Source organism: Mesoplodon bidens (genome assembly GCF_964165515.1).
Source record: "Mesoplodon bidens genome assembly, chromosome: 9".
Taxonomy (NCBI): Eukaryota; Metazoa; Chordata; class Mammalia; order Artiodactyla; family Ziphiidae; genus Mesoplodon; species Mesoplodon bidens.
The window spans coordinates 42026884-42046287 of NC_138166.1; the positions used below are offsets into that span (position 1 = coordinate 42026884).

Sequence of the window (19404 nt, forward strand, 5' to 3'; positions counted from 1 at the left end):
CACCTAAAGGAACTAAAGAAAGCAGAACAGAAAGCCCCCTAAATTACCAGAAGAAAAGCAATCATAAAGATCAGAGCACAAATAAATGAAATAGAAACAAAGAAAACAATAGCAAAGATTAATAAAACTATAAGCTGGTTCTTTGAGAAGATAAACAAAATTGATAAACCATTAGCCAGACTCATCAAGAAAAACAGGGAGAGGATTCAAATCAATAATATTAGAAATGAAAAAGGAAAAGTTACAACAGACACCACAGAAATACAAAGCGTCCTGAGAGCCTACTACAAGCAACTCTATGCCAATAAAATGGGCAACCTGGAAGAAATGGACAACTTCTTAGAAAGGTATAACCTTCTAAGACTGAACCAGGCAGAAATAGAAAATATGAACAGACCAATCACAAGTAATGAAATTGAAATTGTGATTAAAAATCTTCCAACAAACAAAAGTCCAGGACCAGATGGCTTCACAGGTGAATTCTATCAAACATTTAGAGAAGAGCTTCTCAAACTCTTCCCAAAAATTACAGAGGAAGGAACACTCCCAAACTCATTCTATGAGGCCACCATCAACCTGATACCAAAATCAGACAAAGATACTACAAAGAAAGAAAACTACAGGCCAGTATCACTGATGACCATAAGTGCAAAAATCCTCAACAAAAGACTAGCAAACAGAATCCAACAACACATTAAAAGGATCATACACCATGATAAAGTGGGATTTATCCCAGGGATGCAAGGATTCTTCAATATATGCAAATCAATCAATGTGATACACCATATTAACAAATTGAAGAATAAAAACCATGTGATCATCTCAGTAGATGCAGAAAAAGCTTTTGACAAAATTAAACACCCATTTATGATAAAAACTATCCAGAAAGTGGGCATAGAGGGAACCTACCTCAACACAATAAAGGCCATATATGACAGACCCACAGCAAACATCATGCTCAATGGTGAAAAACTGAAAGCGTTTCCTCTAAGATCAGGAACAAGACAAGGATGTCCAATCTCACCACTATTATTCAACATAGTTTGGGAAGTCCTAGCCATGGCAACCAGAGAAGAAAAAGAAATAAAAGGAATACAAATTGGAAAAGAAGAAATAAACTGTCACTGTTTGCAGATGACATGATACTATACATAGAGAATCCTAAAGATGCCACCAGAAAACTACTAGAGCTAATCAATGAATTCAGTAAAGTTGCAGGATACAACTACTGAGCCTGCGCCACAACTACTGAGCCTGCGCTCTAGAGCCCGTGAGCCACAACTACTGAAGCCTGTGCACCTAGAGCCTGTGCTCCGCAACAGGAGAAGCTACCGCAATAAGAAACCCGTGCACCGCAATGAAGAGTAGCCCCCCCGGGCTTCCCTGGTGGCGCAGTAGTTGAGAGTCCACCTGCCGATGCAGGGGACACAGGTTCGTGCACCGGTCTGGGAAGATCCCACATGCCACGGAGCGGCTAGGCCTGTGAGCCATGGCCGCTGAGCCTGCACGTCCAGAGCCTGTGCTCCACAATGGGAGAGGCCAAAACAGTGAGAGGCCCGCATACCACAAAAAAAAAAAAAAAAGCCCCCACTCACTGCAAGTAGAGAAACCCAGAGTGCAGCAACAGAGACCCTATGCAGCCATAAACAAATTTAATTAATTAATTAATTAATTAATTAATTAATTAAAATAAAAATGTGCCATGATAGTTGATGTTAGACAGAGGCAGAAGTCATGGGGCTGATGTCAGTCTTTACAGTTTACCGTTTTTTTCTGCCTAACCACAAGTGAAATCCTTAACTAGATTTATTAGGAGAGAAGTCATTAATGTAGTAATAACGAGTTGTTCGCCTAATGCCCTGTTCACTAAGTGGGCAATTTATACCATAAGTGCCTTAATTGAAGGATTTAGCACAAAATTTTCATTTCTTTATAACAAGTCATTTTATTTACTAGGCTTTGTTAGAATGGGTTTCATCTCAATAATGAAGTTAAAGCTTGTATTACTTTTTAAATTTAATTTTTATTTTATATTGGAGCATAGTTGATTTACACAGTTGTGTTAGTTTCAGGTGTACAGCAAATTGATTCAGTTATATATATACATGTATCTATTCTTTTTCAGATTCTTTTCCCATATAGGTTATTACAGAATATTGAGTAGAGTTCCCTGTGCTATACAGTAGGTCTTCATTAATTATCTATTTTATATATACTAGTGTATATATGTTAATCTCAAACTCCTAATTTATCCCTCCCCCCCACCTTTTCCCTTTGGTAACCATATGTGTGTTTTTGAAGTCTGTGACTCTGTTTCTGTTTTGTAAATAAGTTCCTTTGTGTCAATTTTTAAGATTCCTCATGTAAGTGATGTGATATGTGTATTTGTCTGGCTTGCTTCATTTAGTATGGTAATCTCTAGGTCCATCCATGTTGCTGCAAATGGCATTATTTCATTCTTTTTTATGGCTGAGTAATATTCCATTGTATATATGTGCCACATCTTCTTTATCCATTCCTCTGTCGAAGGACACTTAGGTTGCTTCCATGCCTTGGCTATTGTAAACAGTGCTGCAGTGAATGTTGGGGTGCATGTATCTTTTCAAATTATGGGTTTTTGAAATATGAGTTCTCAATATATGCCCAGGAGTGGGATTGCTGGATCATATGGTAGTTCTATTTTTAATTTTTAAGGAACCTCATACTGTTCTTTATAGGGGTTGTATCAGTTTACATTCCCACCAACAGTGTAGAAGGATTCCCTTTTCTCCACATCCTTTCCAGCATTTATTGTTTGTAGACTTTTTGATAATGTCCATTCTAACTGGTGTGAGGTGATACCTCATTGTAGGTTTGATTTGCATTTCTCTAATAAGTAGCAGTGTTGAGTCTCTTTTCATGTTCTTTTTGGCCATCTGTATGTCTTCTTTGGAGAAATGTCTATTTAGATCTTCTGCCCATTTTTGATTGGGTTGTTTGTTTTTTTGATATTGAGCTGCATGAGCTGTTTGTATATTTTGGAGATCAGTCCTTTGTCAGTTACATCATTTGAAAATATTTTCTCTCTTTCTGTGGGTTGTCTTTTCATTTTGTTTATGGTTTCCTTTGCTGTGCAAAGCTTTTAAGTTTCATTAGGTCCCATTTGTTTATTTTTGTTTTGTTTTCATTACTCTAGGAGGTGGATCCAAAAAGATCTTGCTGCAATTTATGTCAGAGAGTGTTTTATCTGTGTTTTCCTCTAAGAGTTTTATAGTATCCTGTCTTACATTTAAGTCTTTAATCCATTTTGAGTTTATTTTTTGTGTATGGTGTTAGAGAGTGTTCTTGTTTCATTCTTTTACATGTAACAGTCCATTTTTCCCAGCACCACTTATTGAAGAGACTGTGTTTTCTCCATTGTATATTCTTGCCTTCTTTTTCATAGATTAATTGACCATAGGTGCATGGGTTTATTTCTGGGCTTTCTGTCCTGTTCCATTGATCTGTATCTTTGTCTTTGTGCCAGTACCATACTATTTTGATGACTATAGCTTTGTAGTATAGTCTGAAGTCAGGGAGCCTGATTTCTCCAGTTCCATTTTTCTTTCTTAGGATTGCTTTGGCTATTTGGGGTCTTTTGTGTTTCCATACAAACTTAAACATTTTTTGTTCTAGTTCTGTGAAAAATGCCATTGGTAATTTGATAGGGATTGCATTGAATCTGTAGATTGCTTTGGGTAGTATAGTCATTTTGACAGTATTGATGCTTCCAATCCAAGAGCGTGGTATATCTTTCCATCTGTTTGTGTCATCTTTAATTTCTTTCATCAGTGTCTTATAGTTTTCAGAGTATAGGTTTTTTGCCTCCTTAGGTAGGTTTATTCCTAAGTATTTTATTCCTTTTGATTTGAAGTAAATGGGATTGTTTCCTTAATTTCTCTTTCTGATCTTTCATTGTTAGTGTATAGAAATGCTAGAGATTTCTGTGCATTAATTTTGTGTCCTGCTACTTTACCAAATTCTTTGATGAGCTCTAGTAGTTTTCTGGTTAAAGCTTGTATTATTGACTACATTAAGACCTGGAGTTGGAAAGTGGCTGCTGACAAGGAAGGAAGGCAAGTTTTTATCTCAGGGTCACCTGTTTCAATTTTGCCAGGATTGTGGAGAATAAAAACACAGACAGAGACTTGAGATAACAAAACAAAGAAAGGTGACAAGGAAAAGAACAGAGTAGGGACATAAAAGATAAACTTACTGAGGATGGAAAGAGTTTGAAGAAGATGATGAGAAAGTAGGAAAATTCTGAAAAAAAATTATAGTATGAAGATCCTAAATTGTTTAAAGATATTTAAAAGTCAATAGGTAAAAATATTTATATGTTATATAGAGATAAATAATATCTTTAATTTTTTTATGTATTCTCTTCCTCTATATATATAAAGAAAGAGAAAGTGAAGCTAAAGATAACATTCATATTATAAATAGGATATAAATTGGTTGGTCAAAATAAAAACTGCACCAAAGTTACACAAGTAAGGAGGACTTTAGACTGTTACACGGGAGAGAAACTAAAATCAACTCTGCAGAAATGAAAGATGTTTTTTAAGTCCTGAGGTGAGCTAGTGGAAAAACACTGGAAGATGTAAGAGAAGAGATTGATCAGTGGGATGTGTTGAGCACACTGAGTTACTCCTGAGTTTGCAAATGTTTTCTCTGTGATTAGGCAATCTGTGTTTGCTAGTTGGTGCCCAATGAAGAAAATAGGTACCTACCATACTGGGAGATTAGGACATTATCTTCTTTGATGTTTCCATGACAGATATGGTTCCCAACTCTTGAGAAAGACATTTTCTGGTTTGCAAAACTGGCAAGAGGCTAGGAGAAGATTTACACAAATTTCAAAGGGGCAGAAAGAAAATTTACAGTTGCATTTTTCCTAAAATAAATTTTCTAATAAAGAGAGGTCAGGGACCTAGAGCCAGGAAGAAACCTGTCTAAAGTTTAGTCAAACTGTGGGTAATGGTAAGGCCATCTTGGTCAGGTTCTAGTAAACCATCAATTGGAAATATATTGGGCTGTCCAAAAAGTTCCTTCAGCTTTCATAACATTGTACAGAAAACCCGAAGGAACTTTTTGGCCAACCCAATCCAATATAAACACCAGTGGCTTTTTCAGGAAAGCAACATATGTTCTGGGTTTCCAATTCATTTTTTCGCTCATCCAACAAATATTTACTGCAAAACTCTTAAGTTTTAACAATAACTGAACCAAGGACTCCAGATATAAAGATGTTGAATAAGACAATATCTCTGGTCAGAAGGTTCTCATAGGCTAATGGAGGTAAAGGTGAGTAAACAGACAAGTATAAAAAGTCTTAAAGAGTGTTATGTCTACAACACTGTGGAACAGAGAGGATAGAGCACAGCTCCATCTGGATGGTTTGAGAAAGAGAAGGTTCACAGAAGAAGGAAATTCAGTCCTAAAGGATGACTTAGCAAGATGATGAGGCAATGAGGCATGGAGAACAGTGTACAGGAAATGATAGAGGAGTGAGAAAGCAGCATGTCAGTTCATGGAAAAGCAAATAGCTTTCAGTGGATAGAATTTAGGGAAAACATGAGGCAATGGTGTAAGATGAGAATGTTCTCTGATCTAGTAAGCATTTGGGCTTCAGCTGATAGGTATCAGGGAGACTGTGATGCTCATATTTGCATTTTAAAAATACACCCTTGTGTTCAGGATGGGTGATTGGCTGCAGGGGAAATGGGACACAGCAGGAGGCCAGAGGAAAGTGTGAAATGGTGTAGAAGAGAACATGGGGTGAGGCAATACTTAGTATGTTGAATAAATCAGACTCACTACCTGGATGTGATTGGAGAGGGAGTGCAGGCATTAAAAATGATTTGGAAACTTCCCATTTAAGTTGAAGAGATGTGTAGCTTCTCTTCAAGATGGGGAATGAAGAAAGAGTTATACAATTCAATTCATGAGTCTTTTACTTCAATAAGCTGAGAGTGATTCTGGACTTACATGTCTTACAGTTGTTTTAAAGTTCAGATAAGGTGGTTATATGAAAATGTTTTCTAGGAGATCTAGGCAAATATGAGCCTCCATTCTTTTCCCATCTCAACTGTTTATTGAATTTATATTGGTTATCAATATATAAATAAGTATATGAATAATGACTTTCACTATCAAAAGTCAATATGAATTTTTAAGACAATTTCTGAAGAATACAAAAGACATTGTCAACTTAATAATAATTCTTAGGATTACTGTAGAGTTTGTACAGGCCTGGTAAGAGGAATCTTATCCCAAGGTTACAATACTAGAGACTTTCTAAATAGTATGCTTTTTAAAAAAAAATCTTGACTCTTTATCTGGTTTCTCTCTACTTTGATTTCTCCTTTCTGCTTACCCTCCTCTCAATTTCATTACACTGATGAGTTTTGATTTTGCAATGGCTTCTGGAGGTGCATTGCATATAGTGCTACTGAGACTGTTAAAAATTAACCATAGTATAACTGAATCACCTTGCTGTACACCTGAAACTAACACAACATTGTTAATCAACTATACTCCAGTATAAAATAAAAATTTTTTTAAAGTCAACCATAGCAATCTCCACATTTCTATGATTTAAAAAAATCAGGATGATGCCAGGCACATTCATGGAACAGGACTAAACGTACATATACCTTACATTAAAATACAGTTCATTATATTTTTAATATATCAATGTTCTTAACTCTTAAACTATAAAAATCTTCATAAACCAAGGTTTATCTTTTATATTACATTTAAGCTTCACCACAATGAATGCAATAAACTTTCATTATATACTTTTACCAAGAAAAGAAAATGTCTATCCTCTGACCCCAGTTCTCATTTTGCTTACTTCTCTGGAAATCTTCACGAATTTTTAGTGTAATTACTTCAAGCTGATGTTTAATTCTCTTATCCTATTGTAGGGAACACAATAGAATGAGAGGAGATATTTTAGAAGAGTTCATGAGAGTTTGGTGGTATCCATAAAAATAGATTTAAAAAGGGGAAATTTGGGAGTTAAAGTGCCAAAATACATGTTTAAGTTGATTAAAATGATAAATTATTAAAAACATTCTTAAGATTATATTTATGGAGAAAAATGTTAAATGGGTGTCACCAACTTAAATATTTAAATATGTTTTTGAGTTCATAAAAATAAATAAACCCAAGCATATTCATTTTATTTCTCAATCTCTTGTTAAAGTGTTTCACAAACAAGTTTGAATAAGATATGCTTCAGTTAAGGCTTCAAAGTAAGATGTAAATTGTAATATGTGGACAATGATTCATTCATTTACTTCTGTGTTACACATTTCATGTAAAATATGCATTTTTTAAGATTTGGTTAAAATGCCTAGAGCTTGATGGGGGGTCGGGGGTGAGCATGTTACATAAAAGCAAAGCAGTCCTTCAAAACTTTTCATGTTGGAAATGCATGCCAAAAAATACAGTATATTTAATACACAAAGTCAAGCATGAGAAGGATTCTAAGTGTTGGCATCGCATTCAGAATAGCAAGAAATTAACCTCAGAAAGATTAAAGAAAAAAATCTGCTGGTTCCTTGACTTCTTTGCAGACAAAGGCTCATCCATTCTTATCTCCTTTGGCATCTCAAGCTCTCCCTATCACCATAACAGTTAAAAAGGTAAACTCGAGGGTTGGCTAGAACTCAGTTCAAATCTCTTCTTCTTTAGTCAAACTTCTGCTAATTTGAGACAGTAAAATTAAGCTTATTGAGCTTGAATTTCCTTTAAAGTGAAAAATACATATTCATATCCATGTCAGAAATATGCTGTGAAAGATACAAACTTTCAGTTATAAAATAAGTCATGGAGATGTAATGTATAGCATGGTGCCTATAGTTATTAATGCTATATTGCATATTTAAAAGTTGATAAGAGAATACATCTTAAAAATCTTCATCACAAGGAAAAAATGGTAACTATGTGCAGGGACAAATGTTAATTAGACTTATTGTGATCATATACAAATATTGAATCATTATGTTGTACATCTAAAACTAATGTTATATGTCAATTATACCTCAAAAAAAAGAAGGCAGTTGTCACAATTAGCTGAGATGATGTATATAATATTCATGGCATGGTGCCTGACCAAAGATGGGCAATCAATAACTATTCATTGAATGAATGTTTTCACCCAGGTATAAAGAGAAGTATAAAGGGAAGTCCCACAGAGAAGTGGATGATGTTAGGTAGGAAATCCAGATGAATTTGTTTTATATAGCTGCCCTTTCAAGAGGCAGTTCAGTTCTAATCAAACCACAAGAGAATAAAGGCAAAAAAATCTTAGAGCAATGGTTTTCAAATTTTACCTGTGTACAAATCACCCAGGGATCTTTTTAAAATGCAAGTTATGATTTATGGGTGGGATCTGAGAGACTGCATTTCTAGCAAACTCCAGATGATGCATATGCTGCCTATCCACTGAATACACTTTAGCAAAGTCCTAGACCACTTGAATGCATGGTATTTTAAGAAATACTGTACTTAAATCCATATTTGTCTAGTCCAACATTCTGTTTCCTAGAACAACAGCTTAAACTTAATTCATTTATCCACATAGTAGATTATCTAGTGTCTACTAGGTGCCAGGCACTGTTTTAGGTTCTAAGTATAAAATAATGAACAAGACAGATAAGAAACATGCCCTTATTGAGCTTGTACTCTAGTAGTAGGATCAGGTAATAAACATGTAAACAATTAATTAAAATAGTTTCTAGTGGTGATTAAAACTATCACGAAAATAAAATGAATTTACTGTGTGATTGTGTATGGTCAGTTAAGGCTCCCCTTAGCAAGGAGACACTTGAACTGAAACCTGAATGTTGAGAAGCAGTCTGCTGTGTGAAGATATGAAAGTTTCATGAAAAGAGAAGAGAGAATGCAAAGGCAACAGTGAGATTGGTCTGTAGGAGGAAAGGAAAAAAAGTCACTGTTTCTAGGACATAATGCCATTATTTGGATGCAAGACCGTGATGGGCAATCAGGAACGATTAAGGGGCAAACGGGGGCAAGGTCACACCTGACAAAGTTGTGGGACCGTGGTGGGGGGGGATGTGTGTAGAGGGGGGACTGCCAGGGAGGAAAGTGAAGTAAATGCTGAAATCTTGGAGGTTGGATCCAAAGTGGGTCTTAACAGCTCCACAGAGGGTTAAGGTGGACTCTAGAAGGAATTGGCTTATAGGAAAGTACACCTTGACTACACAGAAAAAGGTGAGTGAAAAAGATCTAACATAAGGTGTGGGACACAGGTTGGGGGGAAAAAAAAGACTAACTCAAAAAGCAAAAAAGGTTAAAATTGTATATCCCTTAGGTTTACACTACAAGAAACAGGAATGTATTATTTATGTCATGCAAATTAATGTAATTGCACACAGGTAGCACACTCTTCTCTAATGTTGCAGGATGAATTAAATTTTTCTGAATAGAAATGATTAAGTAACTATTATAGAAAACAAGAAACTATAATTCCTGGTTGACTATAAGCTGTAGCCCCAAACTAGCCTTACTTTTCACAGAATATTGGAAATGAAAGTGAATGAGAGTAGATAGAACAATAAAAGATAGCAACAAAGGAAATAAGACATATGCAGGCCCCTCTTTGCACTAAGAAAAAAGTCTAGTACACACAAGAGTCATTATGTAAATTGTAGAATGTTACATGTTTTGGAGTATAATGATTTTTGTATTGTATCTACCATACAGTCTATATCATATCATTTATTGGGATATAAGCCAAACTCTAAAGCCAGTAAAAGCAGAATTAAAGGAGATCTCACAGATCAGAGTAACTAAAGAAGAATGAATAATATAATGATGACCCAACAGTCATTTTAGTGAGTCTTCCTTACTAGTGAGCAAGCCTCACAATTTAAAGCCTTGCAAACTAGTGGCTATTAACACGTAAGTGCATTCCAATTGACTTCTGATTTTCTGTCTTTGTTTTTCAAATACATGAATAAAGGACTGTCCATTCAAAAGATGCTCCTAACCCTTGTCAGTGACAAACAGCTTTGAGTTGTTGGCTTATAGCAATGAAGAAAGGCATGATTAGTCACCCTTTCTCATCTAAATGCCTGATGCCTCAAGGCACACATTTCTGATACACCCATCCAGAATTATGGATATATTCTGTGGCAAAACAGCAGATTAATTTTGCCTGTTTGCATATTGTTTTACTCTGTTCCATTGACCTCATTAGCACCTGTACTTACCAGCTAAGCTACAGAGTTCAGACGTTTTCATACTGTATTTTGGTCATTTATTTTTAATTCTTCTAGTTTTCTTTGGCATTTATTAACAGCAACAATATTTTCTTCCTCATTGACCTTTTGTATATATCCTTTGATTTACTCAAACGCTAGATGAGTGCCGGTCTCTAGAGCTTTGTGAGTAACAGAAAGGGTGGAGTGAGATGAAGCTAGAAAAGAAAACAAGAGCCACATCATTTGAGGTCTCATAAACTTTTGAGAAATCTGGCCTTCATCTTAAGAGCAGTAGGAAATGACTGAAGAGTTTTAAGCACTGGAGTGACACAATCTTACTTCTGCCATTAGCTTACCTTGTTGTTTTTTCCCCCTTTCCCAATGGGATCACTGTAGCCAGTGGTTTTGTACTACCATCCTATTATTTATGTTTCCTGGCTATTTCCAACTAACGGACTAGTTTTTTAATGAAAGGAAAAGGTTGCCAACTGTACAAAAATAAATTCTCCAGGAGGCACAAGAGAGTTTGCAAATAAGAGAATATGAGTTGGTTCAGGAAAACAAATGGTACGTGCTATGGATGGATTCATTTGTGAATGATGGCTCATCTGCAATAATGAAATAAAGGGGGGTAGACATATTTCTTTGATGCTCTTTATTGCAAAGATTAATAATATAAGTATAAAAATTACTTCCTGGGCAGGTATCACAGCATAAAATACTTGTAGCAATGTGCTTGATCTACACACCCAAACACTGATAATAAAGAAGCCTCATTTAGGGATCAATCGATCGATCTTATCTATGTATCTATTCACTCCTGGTATTTTTTTAACATCTGGCTATAGTATGCAGTGACTCTTGGTTTTGCTTTTAACCAAGAACAAGAGGGAAGTAACCTAGTTTATATTGGTGCCCACTTGGTTTCAGTTGCTCATTTTACGTTATTTAAAAATGATAGACTATTGGTGATGCTGTCTTTCCCAGGAGAAGAAGTTGACAGACAGCTGTGCAGAGACGCCATCTTCCCCATCCCTGTTGCCTGCGATGCCCCGTGCCCCAAGGACTGTGTGCTCAGCACGTGGTCTGCATGGTCCTCCTGCTCCCACACCTGCTCGGGGAAAACCACAGAGGGGAAACAGATACGAGCACGGTCCATCCTGGCCTATGCAGGAGAGGAAGGTAAGGTCACCAGCTTCAGAAGGGACTTAGGTTTCTTCCAGAAGTTGGTGTGCATTTTCTTTGTGTAGCCTGGATACGATGGATGTTCTACAAAAATCAACTTCCAGAAATCCAGCAATCCAAGGAGATTTAATATCTGTTGACATATTGGGCAGCTTGCTCCTGTTCCCCCGAATTAACCTTGAAGATAGATCTTTAATAAAAAAGACTTTGGAAAGTGAACTCACTTTGCCTTTTCTCCCTCCTAATAATTCAAGTTCTTTCTACTTCAAAGTGTTAAACCTGTGAAAAAATTTGAAAATGACTCTCCACATTGCAAATGTCAGGTTTCATTGTTTTTTCTCTATTTCAGTAGTCAATTTTCCCCATGAAATCATATTCTACCTTCTCATAACTAGTAAGCTTTATTTTAAATAATCACCAGCATGACTGTTGCTTGACTAAAAATTACATGGATTTTCTGAGCATAGGCTCTGAGATCCAGAATGTAGATTGTGTTCATTTTTAAAATACTTTGCTCCTAAATCACTTCACCCTATTGGGTGAATAAAGCACAGGTTTTTCATATATTCATAGCTCAGTTGTTCAAGCTATATTGTCAAGAAATACAAGGCTCTTGGTAATTGTCTCTCAAGCTTGTATCCAGATGCTAATTTGGCCTCTGTGTGACTGGGTGATATAATGTCATATTTAATCTTGTCATTCTGGAAAATAACACAGGAGTAAGGAAAACGTAGAAATAAGTCAAGTTCTGTCTCATTAAGGCATGTTCTGTCTCAAGAATACAGGCGTATGTTATTTAAATGTTATCAGGCTGAATGACACTTCTCCATTCACATTTAATACTAGTACATAATGATTTCTATTTGTAGTAAGCACATGTTTCTTTATGTATACCTCCAAGTAATCAATTTTGGAGGAGTTTTCATATTGCCTATTTCATTTTTCTGTTTATGAAGCATTTTAGTGATAGAAATCTGCTAGTATTCTTACTTAATCAAACTTGCTATCTGTATATGTGATTCTATGCAAAAATATAACTACCTTGGACTTAAGACATAGGAGAAAATTTAACATATTTAAAATAGTCAACCTATGAGAAAATTTAGAATTTTCTTTAAAGTGTCCAAAAACTTTTTTCTTGTCACCTCAATATAATTTTAATTATTTGCTACCAAGAGAAAAATGTATCTATAGAACCTAATAGAAAAATAGAACCTTTTAGAGACAAAATTATATTCCTTATGTTGTCAAACAATAACTCTAACCTTGTATAGATTATATTCAGACTTCACACTCTATCAGCTCAGATTATGTCTTGGGCTTCATTAAAATTAGATCTGTGGTCACCCTGCTTCCTATAAATCCATTATACTCTGCAGACACTTGCTGTGTGACTAGTAATAAGTGACTTTTCGCCCTATGAGTCACATGGCTGAGATTTTGCCATGCTTTGCAGAACTCACCACATCATTATTTCTATAGACATGATGCTTCACACTGAAAGGTCATGGAATGCTTTAAAGGCAAAAATTTATGATTGTTGTTTGGTATGTATCATTCACTTAGTTTGAAAGTGTGAGACTTTGATAATTTTTAATGAAGGCTAATAGCTGCATCATAAGCAACCCATGCTGGAAAATTACAGATGTGTATATAGTTAATCATAAAGGCATGAATTCAAAACATAATTTTAAATGGAAACTGTAGAGGAAACTCTGGCAATGAGGAATCTGCTGCTATTTGTCTTTGTTAATAACAGCTACAAAAACTGGTATAATTATGTGACATATTTAATGAAGAATTTATCTTTCAAAAATGATATAATACCTATTATTTGCTGGACACTGAAACACATTTTCTTTTCTTCAAACTAAGCCTTTTCTAATTCTGAGCTATTTTTTAAATGATTTAGGAACTGCATTTGCAGGAAGTTTTAAAATATGTTTCCCTACCAATTAGCTAACCCTTTATAATTCTACACAAAAGCAGGTATTTCTATTATTTCCCAAGAATTAGTATTTTGTATATGTCATAAATGTTCTTAATTATCTGTGGATCAGAAAATTACTGTGATAACCTTAAGGGAAAAGATCACCGTAATAAAATTATATATTGAGTAAACATAAGACATGAAATTATACAACTTTCTGGTGAAATAACTTACAGGACAAATGTGTTTATCTGGATTTACAAAATAAATGCTGCATCCTATACATTTGTACTTTTATTTATCTCAGTAATATAACCTCTTTGTATTAATAAGAAAACATTAAGTTGTACTGCAGTAACAGCCCATAAGTTCAATAACTTAAAAAAAAAAACTATTTTTCCCTCTTGGGAATTTTGCTGCAGTGACAGGTGACTCTCCAAGGCAGTCTATCCTACATGAAATGTCTCAGCATTGCACCTGCATATGAAGGCCTACCTCACAATCCTCATGCCAGAGGAAGAAGATAGCTGGGGAGGCTATCTGCTGATTTAAAAGCATCAGCAATTAAATTCTTTCATCCAGAAGTGATTTGTGTCATTTCCACTGACATTTCATTATCAAAGCAAATCATATAATCATGACTTGAAGTTGAACCTAATTTTAAGCAGGGCAGGGGAAATATAGTCCTACTGTGTGCTAGAAAGAGAGGAGTGCTGGCTACTGGTCTTACCCCTGGTTTACCTGTCTTTTTTTTGTATGTCTGTATGCATGTGTGTGTCTACCTCTATGTCTATATGTATATCTATTTCCATATATGTGTGTGTGTGTGTGTGTGTGTGTGAGTGAGATAGAGGATTATTCCATATGGCCCCAGTGCAGTAGATAAGCTCTCCATTGTTAAAATGTTATGACTTATTATTTCTTCGTTCCTATTAAAAGAATGATAGAATAGTAGAATAGCACTTCCTTTTCCTCATGTTATACTTTCTTTTTGCTTTCCTTCCCTTCCTTTCTAGGCTCTGTATCTCTCTTCCTGAACAATTTTATCTGCAAAATCATTAAGTGGAACCAAGCAGTTGAGCATCTGTGCCAGCAGGTGGGGGGTCTGCAGTGGTCCAGCGTGGGTTGTCAGAGCCCAGGCTGAGTGAGATGAGCATCCCCAGTAGGAAAAGGATGGTCTGGCATGATGTGTCAGAGACACTGAGAAGTCTAAAGGGGTCGGGGTGGGGGGCATGGATTATATAAGAGGGTAAAAGCAGCGACCCAACACAGGATGCCAGAGCACAAGCAGGGTGAAGAGAGAATCCCAGCATTGAAGCAGCCAGCCCAGTGTGGGGTGTTGGAGTCAAGCAGGGATGAGGAGAGTTTCAGTAATGTGGGGTGGCCGAATGCAGGGTGTCAGAGTATGGGCAGAGTGTTGAAGATATCCTATGGGTACAGCAATGAAGATGGCAGTGAGAGATCAGAATAATCCGGGGTGGGGGAGTGACCAAATAGGTACATGCATTAAACATAATAGGAGTTGGGTTTCTTATTGCTAGAGAAGGGAGTTATAAATATGCTAAGAAAGAAAACTAGAATAAACCCTATTGTATTATATTGGAACTTGAGGTTATCAGTGTGAATTCATGGTGTCCAATTTATAAATCTAGACATAGAAATAAAATACAAACATAAGTATGATATATATTCATATTATGGATGTATACACGTATTAGCTCTGTCCACTGAAATGACATGAGAGCAGCAGGACCATAATAGCAATAAGTGCATTCAGCACTCAGATCTTGGTGTCTAATGCCATTCTCCAATGAGAGGAACCAGGGCTTTTTGGAGAAATAGCTGATTCTGAGGCTGCGATAGGAAAAGTACAAGATGTGCCTGGAGGATCTTGTGCCAGAAAGGAAGAGGAGAATATGTCAATAGGTCACAGAAGCTAGCTTGAAGGGTCTCCCACTGGCCACAAACAGGAGCAGTGTGAATGCCAAAATAACGATAACAGCTGGTTATAACTCTTTAAATAAGAGAGGAAACCATGGATCCATACTTGACATAAATAAATGTATTAATTGAAAGTCTGATGAAGAGCGTTATATTTACAATCTTAAGTATCCTCCTGATGAAGAAGTTTGACAGACACCACCTTAATCCAGTGATCAAAGTTTACATCATCAGTAATGGGGCACATGCAAAGTGTGTGTTCCTGGTGTGGTGCAGTGAGAACATGGCATCACATCTGTAACATCCCTGTCACAGATACATATTGTAGAATCTAATCATGAGGAAAGATCTGACAAACCCTAGCTGAAAGCCATTGTACAAAATAACTGGCCCTTAAACTTCAGAAGTGTCTAAATTATGAAAATTAAGGAGAGACTGAGGAAGAATGAAGGAGACTAACAAGTCATAACATCTAAATGTAACACTTGATTGTGAACTAGTTCCTTTTGCTATAAATATTTTGGGATAGTTGGCAAGCTTGAATGGGTCTGAGGATTAGATGGAAATAATGTATCAGTGTTAATTTCCTGATCTTGAATGTGCTTATGTGTAGGAAAATGCCCTTGACTGCAGGAAATACACATTGAAGTTTTTAGGATAATAGGGTATCATTTCAATAACTTCTTCCAAGTGATCCAAGGGAAGAAACTATTGATAATACTTATAATTTTCCTATAATATTGAGGTTGGTTCAAAGTTAAACAAAAAATAATAGAATGAAAACAATTTGAATATAATTGCTTTTCATAGCATCTTGAGTAACATTATGTAACCTATTATTTTGTGTATCGGCAGTACACAAAAATGTCATAAAATGCCTCTTGTTGAAATATTGTCATTTGGAAACAAAATCACAAATGATAGCAACTGGAGATAGATAATATACTGGAGAAAGTAAAAATATTTCTTTTCAACTTAAAAAATAAAATTGTGTGTGTGTGTTTATATCTTACTTCCAAAGCATTGACTTTTAGTTAAATAAGATTAGTAATTTGCTTTTTGATTTGTTTTATACTTGGAGGTAAAAATCTTCCTTGTATTTTGTAAAACTAAAGGATGGATTCCAAGAGCTACTTCAGAATTACTTCAGGAGTTCTAAAAGGATGCCATCTTTTAACATTTAAGTCTGGCATGTTTTTAATATAAATAGTAGTAAGTTGAATTTTAATGAAAAATTTTAAACTGATGTTAGGTTTATGGCCTTCTCCATTTTTTTAACTTGTGTTACAGATTCTTAACACACTTGGTTTAAAAAGGAAAAATTGTTTTCAAAACGTTTTCCACTGAGTATAGCAATAACTTCTGTTAGTTTTCATTATAGATTCAATTATCCTTACAAAGCAAGAAATGAGAGAATATTTATTTTTGTAAAGTTCAAAATGAACTGATATTATAACTTCAGCAAAATGTTAATGTGTCTTTATACTTGCTTTGTACATGCAGAGAATGGAGACAATTGAATAAAATCAGGCCAAGTTTTTTCTCAAATAATTAGTATCTTCAAAAATTATATTTTGCAGTATAAAACATTGGGGAGAGGAATGTTTCTATTTTATCTTGCTTAGTTTTTATAGTTAAATGATTTTAATTCTAAGAATCAGGGAATATTTATATTTCCTAGAGGAATTTGAAGAACCCAGGATCTATTTTACGTGTATATACACACATAACTCTGACTTCTAAGCAAATACTGCCACTTCCTCATCTTCCTACTACTGACTTTGAAAAAGCAGTTCTGCTTCAGTCTGTTCCTACAGGACCACCAGGCAGGATTTATGCAGACTCCACACTGGGACGTCTTCTACCTTTTACTACAAGAGGAAAAAAGTGAAAGGGGTAGGGGCTGCAGCGGAGTCTCTTGAGGTTCTCTATGGCTAACGCTCTTCCAATTAAATTCCCTGAAATCATGCCATTGCCAATGTTCTTTTCATCCACAGTGGTCTGCTATCAAAGTGATTAGGGCTGCAGTAGCAGGCAAAGTTACAAGTATCTTAAAACTGTAATTCATAGTACACTGTAATTGCCTCTCCTTAGCCTGAGCCCAGTCCGCTTCCTTATTGCCAGTTACTTCCCTGTGTGGACTCTCTACTCCAATTGACTGTATCAATGATACTAATTCCTAGGGTCATGCCTGCCTGAGTACCTTTGCTTTTATTTACTTTTTCTTCTGCTTAAATAAAATCCTCCCTTCCTTCTCTCCCTTCCCAGAACTCTGCTTATTAAACTACTACTCCTTCAAAACTCATATCAATGCCTTATCTCAATAACCTGAGTCATTTTTAGTACCCCCCCAAACTAATGTAATCTTATACTTTTGAATCCCAATTTTACTAAATACCTCTTCTAACATAATTATTATATTCTACCTAGAATTATACTCATTTTTTATACTCATTTTTTTGCTCAACTTATCCCCCTATTACTTTTCTCCACTGCATTATAAGATGCTTGAGAGTAGCAAGAATTATTTCTAACCCCTCTAGATATCACTTGAAGCGCAGGTAACCATTGCATATTGCAGTCAGTGCATAGGTTTCTAATTAAGGTTTGGAAAGGTTCTTTTTCTTTTTAGTTGGCCATCTAAATTGTAAGGACTTCAATGCCAGACCCAGTAACACCATAGTTCTGTTAAATGTTTCCTAATCAAGCTTTTTATGGGCTTGATGTGGGGAGGAAAAGTCACTTTTTCATTCCTAAGAGAGAAGTTTCACATAATAGTTGGTATTTTTATATGAACATGAAAGTTTATTTATGTAGCAGGATTTCATCAAAGTATTATAAAGTCTTTCCTTTTGGTGGAATGATAGAAAATCTAAATAGTCACATTAGTATGAATGTTTTTATGTTTAAGAGGATTTTTTTTTAAAAATACGCTTATCACTAATTTTGTCACAGATGACATTTTATAATCTCCCCAGTACTACAGAAATGGGAATATTCCCAGATGTCTGGAATTAGATCCTCCCATAAATAATAAGTAAATTCAGTATTATATCTATCAACTTTTCAACCATAAAAGTATTCCCCAAACAACATGACCATGTTGCAATGACTGATTACTCCAAGCCATGCTTTCCAAATTGCCACATTGTTATTATAATTAAGACCACATTGGGGCTTATCTGTGCAAGTATCTTGACATCAGCCCAAAACTGCTGATGTGGCTTTAATGAGGATTGGGGCAAGAAAATAAATAGTCTTTATGTCTGTAAACTTAACAGTTATCTTGTAGCTCCTGGACACGTTATGCTGATGTTATAGAAGTTCTTATTTTTTTCAAAGCCAAGCAGTGAATTCCAATGTCAAAAACAATTCAGAGTTTTAAAATCACAATTTAAATAGCATACGTATACTCAAAGTGAAAATGGGGTAAGTAAAGACACATTATTTTGTTGAAGAAGGCTAATTTCACCATTAATATGAAGGTATGGTTAAAATGGTTATGTAAAATGTCTACAATTAGCATGTGTTTTCCTGAGAAATAAGGCTGGACAAATCTAGAGACTCAGGGAAATGGGTAATAAGAGTGCTCATTTATTTCTCCCCAATCCAATTAGCAGGTTTAGGAGTTGTTCCTATTCAAATCCTAAACTTATTGCTTCCAGTGATGGAAGATACGTTATGAACTGTGACAGATGTTTTCACCTTCAGCAATGAAATGCTGTTTAATGCAGGTTATTCAGATGTTGATCCCATGTTCAACACTGCATAAGTGATTATAAATTGCAGTTAAATTCTCACATAAGCTGCCTACTGATTTATATGCTGAATAGCGGGATGTCCTTACTCACAAATGAAATGATACCTAAAGATCAGCTCAGGGTGTGGTTTTGTTTATTACTTTTACCCAAATCTCAAGCTTTAGAGGCCATCTTCCATATTAGGGTCACTAGCTATTGAATCACTTTTTCTTATTTTTTTTAACTTCTTTAGACTTGCTTTCCTAATATCTAAAACCCACCTTTTATTATGTTCAATATTTCCTCCATTTACTATTACAAATATGTGTGATGAACACCCAAGGTTTCTGCC

The 19404-nt window shown here is 35.4% G+C and overlaps 1 protein-coding gene across 1 annotated transcript in view; it reads left to right on the forward strand.

The window, feature by feature from the left end:
• Nucleotides 1-19404, forward strand: part of THSD7A (thrombospondin type 1 domain containing 7A) — a 451454-nt gene that overhangs the window by 337303 nt on the left and 94747 nt on the right. The window contains exon 7 of the mRNA XM_081244020.1: nt 11244-11438. Within this exon, the coding sequence (XP_081100146.1) occupies nt 11244-11438 (195 nt within the window). The remainder of the gene's footprint in view (nt 1-11243; nt 11439-19404) is intronic.